Here is a 9,178-nt window from a genome sequence, read left to right as displayed (position 1 = left end):
CGGTGGCTGGTCCTGTGAAAGAGCCCTTCAAAGCTGCGTGCCGGGCTGCCGCCACCCTGGAGCTGGGTGCTGGGTGCTGGGTGGCCCCCGGGGCAGAGGGCTCGTCCGCCTCCAGGGCCGGGCTGGGGCGAGGCGGGGGGCGGGCGACAAGTGCGAGTGCGGGGACCCACTCCTTCCTCAGGGAACAGCCTCAGGAGCGACAGGGGTTTCTGTCCCCTCCCATCTGTGCTTGCTGTGAGAGAAACAAGGGCGACCCTCAGGGAACAAGACCCCAGCAGCTGCCGTGGAGCCGGAGGAGGAGAGCCGACGAGCCCAGAGCAGCACCAGGAAGAGCGTCACAGGCCCTGAGTCAGTGAGTTCCGTGCCCAGAGTCCCGACGCGGCCGAGGTCGGCCCGCCGGCCCAGAGAGGCGGTGACGGCCGTCGGGGACAGAAGGGTCTTGGCAGCAGAGAGGTCCTCGGGCCCCGGCCTAGACCCGGCCCTCAGCCCCAACCGACGTCCCCCTGAAATGGTCCCCTGAACCTCCCGGCCCTCACCAGACCACGGAAGGCACCGGCCAGGGAGTCTCAGGACACGTGAATCGCAGCCGCCTTTTATTGAACACCTCCCTCCAGGCCGGGCCTACGCCACCCTTACACGCACCAAGCCCGACACCCCGAGAGGTAGGGACCAGCATCACCTCAGTGTTACAGACAGGACACCCACGCTCTGAGGCAGGAACTCGCCCACGGTCACGGCGCTGGCGACGGGCGGTGCCGCCCCTGAGCCCCACTCCTCTTCCAGGACAGGCTGCTGCCTCACCTGTGCGCCAGCCTCCTGGGAGCCCACAGCCAGACCTGCCCGGCACCTCCTGGTGTTGCCCCCCGATCCTCTGAAGCCGACCCTGAGTCCAGCGGGGCCAGCAGCCAGCACCTCCGGCTCCAGGCTGCCCCCAGGAGTGGACTGGCCCAGGAGGGGCGCGGCCTCTTCCACGAGCCGTCCTCGGTGACGTTCACCGGGGCTCCGTCAGTGGAGGCCTACGGCCTTGGTGAGGGACTCGAGCAGCCGGAAGTAACTGTACTTGAGGTCATACTCCATGTCGTACCAGAAATTCACTGTGGAGAGAACGGAGACCGGAACACAGGGGTCCCCCTTCTCACCTACGCTTCCCCACCCACCCCCAGGGGACCTGGGCAGCCCCTCACCGGCAATGCAGCCATGAGACTGCTGGACGTGATGGAACCACAGGGCGGGCAGGTAGAGCATCTCGCCAGCCCGTACTGTACAGCGAAGGGCCTGGGCCTGACTGTAGCTGGGGTACCGGGCCAGATCTGGAGCCAAGGGGTCCAGTGGGATCCATGGCACCTGGGGACATAGAAGATTCCAGGGAGTAGGCCCAAAGCCCCCAGGCCCTCCAGCTCTGTCCCTGGAGGTAAACACCATGGGCCCTGCCCTGCTCAGCACTGGGAAGCCCAGATGTAGGGATTCTTCAGAGTAAAGTGCCACCTCCCCATGTCTTTTGTGCCTGTTCCTCAGAGCCCAGGCTCCTTGCCTCCCCACTCCTGGGGCCCAGGAACAAGGCAGACACCTTCTCCATGGCCTCTTCATCCACCATCTTGAACGAGCCCTCTTCGGTTAGCTGGTAGGTTGCCGGTGTGTACAGCTCTGAAGCCAAAGAGAGGAAGGTGTGGGGACCCCCAAAGGGCCTGGAGCTTGCCCGCCACTCCTACTTGTTCCCTGGGTATGGGGCAAGAGGGCCAGGGGTGCTAGTGCGGTGGAGATGCTGTGTCCACACCTCAGGCCTGGGGCCTGGCCCGCCCGGGGCTCCCCACTGCCCTCGCTCTACCTTGGGCCCCCTGCTCCCTGGCCCCTCCAGGCTGCATCCCCTACCATAGGGGATGAAGGGCCGGTCACTGGGTGGATGCAGCAGGAAGTGTTTCTCTCCCGAGACCACACAGTAGAGGTTCTCATAGTGGTCCTTATGCACTGCCAACACAGAGAGCCCAGTGGGGCGGGTTACAGGGGGCAGGGCACAGCAGGCGGCAGGTGATCGCACGTGGGGCCCTGCACCCCAAGACAGCTTGTGGTGTGACAGAAGAGCACGCAAAGTCAGAGCAGCCTCAGGGCACGCTGAGCAGACGCGTCTGGCGGGCATTCGGGCATCTCGGATCTCTGCCTGCCAGGGACTTGATGCTCGCCAGGCCCTGGGCTCACCTTCACCAAGAGGGGAATTTGCACCAACAGGGTTCTTCTGAATCTACCCCCTGACTTAGCTGGCCTTCAGTGCTTTCCAGGGACTTCAAAGAAACAGTGTCCCCCACATCCAAAACTGTGGGCACCTTTGCCCACTTGAGCTGTCAGGGAAGGCCCTCTGTTATGCCTGAGCCCCAGAATCCCAGAAGAAATCTTAAGAGATCGGTCAGTCCGACTTCCATCCAAGGCCAGCCTTCCCCTCTACGCCTCACCCTCCCTCCCCACAACCTCCTCCCCACCTCTGTATTCCCCTGACACCTACACGACGTCACTGCAGCTGCCTCCCCCAGCCAGAAGTTCACAGCGTCAGGCATCTTTCCTGTGGGTCAGAGGAAAGAGGGTGAGTTAGGAGAGGCCAGGCTGGGAATTACCACCTCACAGTGACGCTGGGCCAGAACCTGGGAGGGGAGCAGAGGGGCCCCAGGGAAAGAACAGGGAGAAGGGGTGGAGGCGGGCGAGCACGGCGAGGGGCCTCTGGCCCCTGGGACGGAAAGAAGGGCAGCCATCTTCAGCAGTTCATCGAAATGAAGTCAAGGCCTAGGGACCTGACCCTGTGGGGCCAAGAACGTGGGCCATCACCACCAAGCGGAGAGAAGCGGCGGGCAGGGCTGGCTCCCACCTTCCCACTCCCTCCCTGCCAGGGCCCTGCCTCCACTCACCCAGCGCCTCAGAGGCCCAGGGCACGTGGGGCTCCAGATCGGGCAGCAGCTGGGGCAGCTCGGTGGGCAGGTTGGAGCACTGCTTCTGCACGTAGAGGACCCCGGGGTGTCGGGCTCGGCCCTCCAGCACGTCCAGCACACAGCTCAGGGGCAGGCAGCGTTCAGCGGGCATCACAAAGCGGTCCCCTCGTACGGCATCCGCGTAACCATCTGGGGTCACTGCCACACTCACCTCCGTGGAGCCCACTGTGGCTCTAGAGGAATGGACATTCAGCCCATGCCCAGAGGCCCCAAAGCACTGCCCACACCCCGCCCAGGGCAGCCCCCACCTGAGGTAGGGGAGGGACCACTTCTGAAGGGCCGGCCAGTGCTGCAGGGCATTTCGGATGATGCAGGGCCTGTTGGGGCAGACCCAGTCCCGGTAGAAGTGGAGTGGACTGGGGGGCTCGTCCAGCTGGGGCACAGCAAGAGGCACGCTGAGCTCTGAGGGAAAGAGGCGGGGGGAGGGGCTGAAGCCAACAGTACCCAGTTGCTGCCCCACTGCCTGCATCAGAGGTGCCCTCTTCGAAAAAAAAAAAAAAAAAGGAGATGTCCTCTCTGAGCAGGTCACTGTGTCACCAGGCAATGCCTATAGATGACCAAGAGACCCTGGAAAACCAACAATAGAAAAATGAGGAGGGAAATTTAAGGGAGAAAGCGTGAAACACCCACAAACACACCAGGATGGGCCCTAAGAGTCCACAGGACCAGGGATTGCTGCTCAGCCCACAACCCAAACCCTCCATGGGGCCACACCCAGCCCTGCACAGTGAACCCCCGGCTTTCCCACTCTGGAGTGGCCAACCTCCTGGCATCCACTAGGAAAGGTAGCCATTGTGCGCCACAACTGCTGAGCCTGCACGCCTCAACTAGCGAGCCCACGTGCTGCAAATTACAGAGCCCATGTGCCCTGGAGCCTGCACACCACAACTAGAGAAGAGAAAACCCACACGCCACAACTAGAAAGAAGCCCGTGCGCCACAACGAAAGATCCTGCGTGCCGCAACTAAGAACCAACACAGCCAAAAATTAATTAATTAAAAAAAAAAAGAAAAAGAAAAAAGAAAGGCAACCATGGAGGTGGTGCCGGGAGCTCCAGAATGAGTACAGCTGAGGCCCCAAGGCCAACGCTGGTACGGGTGGGCTGAGGTTCTGGAAAGCACCTCAAATGTGCTGAGTGCTTGGCTTGGCCAACATGGAAGTATTAAGGGACGACCTGAGCGTCATCTCAAGAAGCTTACAACCTAACTGGGGAGACAGCCTGCTACACGAAACCATGGGAGGAAACGTAAGGGCTGAACCATCTTTTTGGTTCTACCAAACAGCATCACCATCCTCAGACACCCAGGGCTGCCGTGTGCATTTGGGCAGATTGTGCAGCGCGCCACCTGTGCAGATAGCAATAGCGGCCCTGGGCCACCCTTAACAAAAAGCTCATCTTTTTGACTCTTCTTTCTCCTTCACTCCTGGTATCCTGTTGATTACCCCTAAGTCCTGTTGATTCTACTGCCTATGTCTCTCAAGCCACACACCCCCTTTCCTCTGCTGATATCCACCTTCCAAAGTTAGCTCATTTGGATCCTCAAATGTCCCTCTGATGAGGCTTCCCTCCCCGGCCACCCTTTTCAAAATTGTAACCTGCCCCCAACAATCCTTACACCCCTGCTCTTTTTATTTCTGTCATTTATCACCATCTAACACACTATATATTTTATTATTCCGTTTGTTTATCGATCTCTCTTGCCGGAATGTACACTCCATGAGAACAGGGATGCTTGCCTTATTCACTGATGTATCCCCAGGACCTAGAATAGTACCTGGCACACAGTGGATGCTCAGTAAACATTTGCTTAATGGTTGAATATAAGGGTCCAACATCCCCTGGCTGGATGATTGCTGCAGTGAACTAACTGGTTTTCTTGGCTTAATTCCACTCCTTCTCAAAGCATCCCTCACCCTGGCCCCAGTCATTTGCCTAAAATACAATCTCATCTTGTCACACCCCTAGTAAAAAGTCCTTTGATGGCTTACCACTACTCCTTACAAAATACAGTCAGCCTTGGCACACATTCAAGGTGCCCTGTGATGAGGCCCGACCTACTTTTCCAGTCTGGTTTCCTCCTGTCTGGTGCCTACCCCTCAGCACACTCTACTCGGGTGGTGTCAGACTTTGTTCCTGCTGCACACTCGCTGGAATACCTTCCTCCTGGCTCTTACAGGGCTGTGCTGTGCTATCTGCACACTTGCGGTCTAGCCTGAATGTCCTGGTCCCCAGTGGGTGGTTACTACATCCTATCCCAACAGCCACTGCATTCATTTTCACCTCCGAGGTCCTGCTGTCTCTGTCTCTCTCTCTCATGACTGCATCTCCACACCAGTCATCTGGGCCTTGCAATCAGTTGGAAAGTGAAATGTCTTTAGATCAAAAATTGAAATTGAATGGGAAGACCCTGATGGACCTCAAAAAACTGAAAAGGAAGTATGCTTGCTTCACTGGCTAGAGAGGCAAGATGGAACGTGCCAGGTAGATAAGGGAGCAAGGGGGAGGAATCTGGCAAAGGGCCTTCCCAGTCAGGCCTGCCCATCCAAGCAGTCACCTGGCGAGGCTCATGAATCTATTATTCTCACTAGATTCTTAAAATATATGGAAACTGCCTTTTTTTTTTAACCCTTCGTATTTTCTGCAATTATTTCAGTTTTACTTTTTCACCATTTAATAGATCCTCCTTTAGAGAATGGTCACTATTCTCTCCTGGGGCTTGAAAGTGAGAATTTCAAAAAGGATCCAAACAATTCCTTTGGTCCAACAATTCTTCTGCTAGGAATTTAACCAACAAAAGTACACATGTGCACAAAGACTCCACTCCAGGTACACCGGCCTCCTCACTGATCCTTGAATGCACTTGGCACACTCCCACCTTAGGGCATCTGGCCCATGAAAGCTCTTCTCTTAGAGGTCTGCTCAGCTCACCTGCTCCCCTCCTTCTTCAAGCCAGCGCTCAAATGTCGCCTTATCAAAGAGGCCTACCCTGACCTTCTCCTTTCAACATGTAACCTGCCCCCACCCCCACATCCTGAGCCTCCTCACTCTGCTTTACTTTTTTAACCCATAGCACTTATTTTCCAACCCATTTTTTTCTACTATATAATTTACTCATTTAGTGTGCCTGTGGTTGTCTCCTCACTTAGAATGTAAGCTCTACGAGGGTAGAGATTTGTTTTGTTCAGTGATGTATCCTAAACATACTGAACGGAGCCTGGCACACGGAAGTAAGTGCTTACTGAGTATTTGTTAAACGAATACTCAAAGTATTGGTTGCAGTACTGAAAACAATAGATTGGAAATGACCTAAATGCCTACCAATAGTGGGCTGATTAAATAAATTACAGCATTAGTACACAGGTGTGGAAAAGACTGAAAAAGATTGAAGCAGAGTGACATGGAATGATTTTCAAGATACATAGTACAGAAACGTGGGCTTAACAAGCTACCATTTGTATAAAAACAGAGATATACAGTCATAGGTTTGTGTGTGGATGTTAACAGAGTATTTCTGGAAGGATGCATACTGGAGCCTGGACTGGGAGGGAAGCTTATTTTACATTATAAGTCTGCTGTTTTTTAAACCATGTGCCCTTGTTACCATTCAGTGATAAGATATTGCTTAAAAATAGAAAGAGAAAAGGAAGAGAATGAGAAAGAAAAATAAAAACCAAGCAGGGGAAGAGCCAGGGATCTCTAGCACAGCTGCCTCCAATCCTTCCAAAGCTCTGCAGCGCTCCCAGCTTGGAGGAGTCTTTTCCTGAAGGAAGAGACCCAGCAGGGGTTCAGAGAGGGAGAAACCTTAAAGATCTCACAACTGGGAAGGGCGGGCAGGGCAACAACAGAATGCCCCGATTACTCGGTGCCGACTGACGATGGGAAACACAGAACAGCACCAGAGTCAAGACTGGACCGGGTCTTGGGAATAAGGTGAAGAGTCACCCCAAGAAGACAGGAAAGTGTGGGAACATGGGAGGAGGGGAGCCGAGGGCCCACCCACGGGGCTGGGGGACGCGGCTGCGACAGCCACCAGTCACGTGCACCAGGTTCCGAGCCCCTTGCGGAAAAGAAACAGGGTGCACCCTGGTGTCAGTGGCCCATGAAGGACCAGGGCGCACCCGGCTCCGCGACTCGGTTCCCGGCAAGCCCAAGGCCCCTCCCGCGTTCTGAGGCTGCTCGGCGATCAACAAGCCACCCCACTCACCCCTTGCCGCAGCCGGAAATTCTCGTAACTCCCTCCGCACGGCTGCCAAAGCCGCCTCCGCCATGACGCCGCCGCCGCCCGAGACCCCGCCCCGGCCCCGAGGCCCCGCCCTTCCCGGCCCGCGCTCCTGCTCCCGCAGCCCTGCCAGGCACGCAGCCCTGCCAGGCACCCAGCCCTCCGCGAGGCCTCGTCCTCCCCGCCTCGCGCCGCTGAAGTCCGCAGCCTCCAACTGCCCCCTTCCCTTCCCCCGCCAAGAGACCACAGGTTCTGTATCCACGCAGCAAGAGAGAAGCCGCACCTTCTCTCGCCTGTCCCACTCGCTGGCAACCCAGAGTTAGCAAATGATTGTGTTTATTGACGAGTTCATACATCAATACAAAGGACTTGTTAAAAACTGCCTCTGCCCTGTGAGACCTGGGGAGGAGGGAAGCGCCAAGGCCTGAACAAAGTATAAAAGTTATAAATAAGGGGCTTTCAAAACTGGGTCAGGGCAGATCTGAAATGAACGGGGGCGGCAGTTGCCGGTGGCCTCAGACATGCAGAAGGGGACGGGCGCCGGCCACAAGAGCCCCCAACGCTGGGCTGGGGGTAGGGAAGGGGCGGCCACCTTCTCACAAACCTTGGCAGGAGTGTAGCTCCTTCCTCATGAGGGACAGACTGGCTGATGATGGCCAAGAACCCAGCCCAGAGGGCCAGGCCTGAGCCCCATTTGCAGTGGGCTGCGGTTGGTGTGCCCGTTGGGGTAGAGTGGCAGTGGATTTCTGACTGACAAGAGCAGCTGCAGCCCTCCCATGGCCCACTTTCAGCTGTGAGAGTTCTTGGGCCAGGATTTCTTTGCAGCTTGGCCAAGCAAGTGGTGGTAATAGAGAAGAGAGGGTGAAATAGGTTTCACCTGTTCAGGTGACTGATGCAAACAGAGCTGCGTGCCCTTAGAAAGAGATCCAATTTCTTTCTAAGCCTCTGCCTACAGAGCCAGCAGAGCCCACAGGGAAACGGACTTTTGTGGCCTGGAGCTGCGGGAGAGCTGCCCTGACTTACCTGAGGCAGAGGAAGCAGTAAGGCCTAGAGACACATGTTCTTCACCCCAACTCTTCAACAACTGCTTCACTACTTGATCCTACTCTATTTGCCCACTGCGCCCTAGCTCCTTCCCCTCACTCCTAAAACTGCCCCTCTAATTCTAATCTATCCTCTTACCTCTTCCACCTACCTGTCCCACCTACCACCTTTCCAGTGTGTCTCTTGGTCCCTGATGCATTCCCATGTGCCTTCCTCTCTTCAAGCTCCAGTAGCCAGCACCCCTGGGTACCCAGCACTTCCTTTGAGGAGGCTCTTTCTACCCAAACTAGATACTCTGGGCCATCTCAATCAGCTCGTCAACCAAGAATTCAGAATTCAGGCGTAGTGTGTTCTACCCCTTTTCATGTTCTTTGACAGAAGCCAGGGTGGTGAAGCTAGGGCAGGATGTGAGAGGAAACCAGGCACACATCTGCCAGCCAAGTGCCCTAGCAATGAACACTCAACGTGTGTGTGTGTGTGTGTGTGTGTGTGTGTGTGTGTAGATTCCATCTGTGGCCAAGGTCCTCAGAAGGTGGGCCGGCGCCCTGTAAACTACGAGGGAACTTCCGACACAGGCTTCGGAAGGAGCATCACTCAAGGATGCAGGGAGAAGGCGGCCTCGGCTCCAGCAGCCTGCTGGGGACCAGGGCTGGAGGACCGGGAGGGCCGAGGGGCTGAGGGAAGGAGGCCGGGGCTTCGTGTTTGCCCAGCAGAGGGCTTTACTGTCCCGCAGCAATGTCCCAGAGCTGGTTCCACAAGCTCCGGCCAGGATAAAAAGGGGGCACAGGAAGAGACAATGCTAGGGCCCTCTTGGAGGGGGAATGGGAGTGGAATGTGGGGGCTCAGGCCTTGATATCAGCTCAAGCCTCCTGATGGCTGGGAGTGCTCCAGAGGGCCAGAGAGGAACTGCCAGCAAGTGGGGAAAACAGACAACCCCTGCTC

At 56.6% G+C, this 9,178-nt stretch overlaps 1 protein-coding gene across 4 annotated transcripts; it reads right to left on the bottom strand.

Annotated features, from left to right (window-relative positions):
- Window positions 1-100: 100 nt before the first annotated feature.
- JMJD7 (jumonji domain containing 7) lies at window positions 101-7,552 on the bottom strand. Of its 4 annotated transcripts, none has more exons than XM_057721822.1 (8): window positions 7,178-7,304; window positions 3,221-3,374; window positions 2,892-3,145; window positions 2,495-2,551; window positions 1,870-1,965; window positions 1,568-1,644; window positions 1,185-1,344; window positions 101-1,094 (listed from the first exon to the last, which is right to left on the bottom strand). In XM_057721822.1, exons 1-8 carry the CDS (start codon window positions 7,239-7,241, stop codon window positions 1,006-1,008), a joined length of 951 nt encoding a protein of 316 aa, XP_057577805.1. In that variant the 5' UTR covers window positions 7,242-7,304; the 3' UTR covers window positions 101-1,005. The 4 variants fall into 4 exon arrangements, 3 of the variants coding, with proteins under 3 accessions (XP_057577805.1, XP_057577804.1, XP_057577806.1); XR_009051328.1 differs by lacking the exon at window positions 3,221-3,374 and having other exon boundaries at window positions 134-232; window positions 802-1,094; window positions 7,178-7,552; XM_057721821.1 differs by lacking the exon at window positions 3,221-3,374 and having other exon boundaries at window positions 7,178-7,552.
- Window positions 7,553-9,178: the final 1,626 nt, after the last annotated feature.

The sequence above is a fragment of the Hippopotamus amphibius genome, chromosome 2 (assembly GCF_030028045.1).
Source record: "Hippopotamus amphibius kiboko isolate mHipAmp2 chromosome 2, mHipAmp2.hap2, whole genome shotgun sequence".
Classification (NCBI taxonomy): domain Eukaryota; kingdom Metazoa; phylum Chordata; class Mammalia; order Artiodactyla; family Hippopotamidae; genus Hippopotamus; species Hippopotamus amphibius.
Note: the sequence above shows the minus strand (reverse complement) of the source record. Positions and strands in the feature narration are given on the sequence as shown.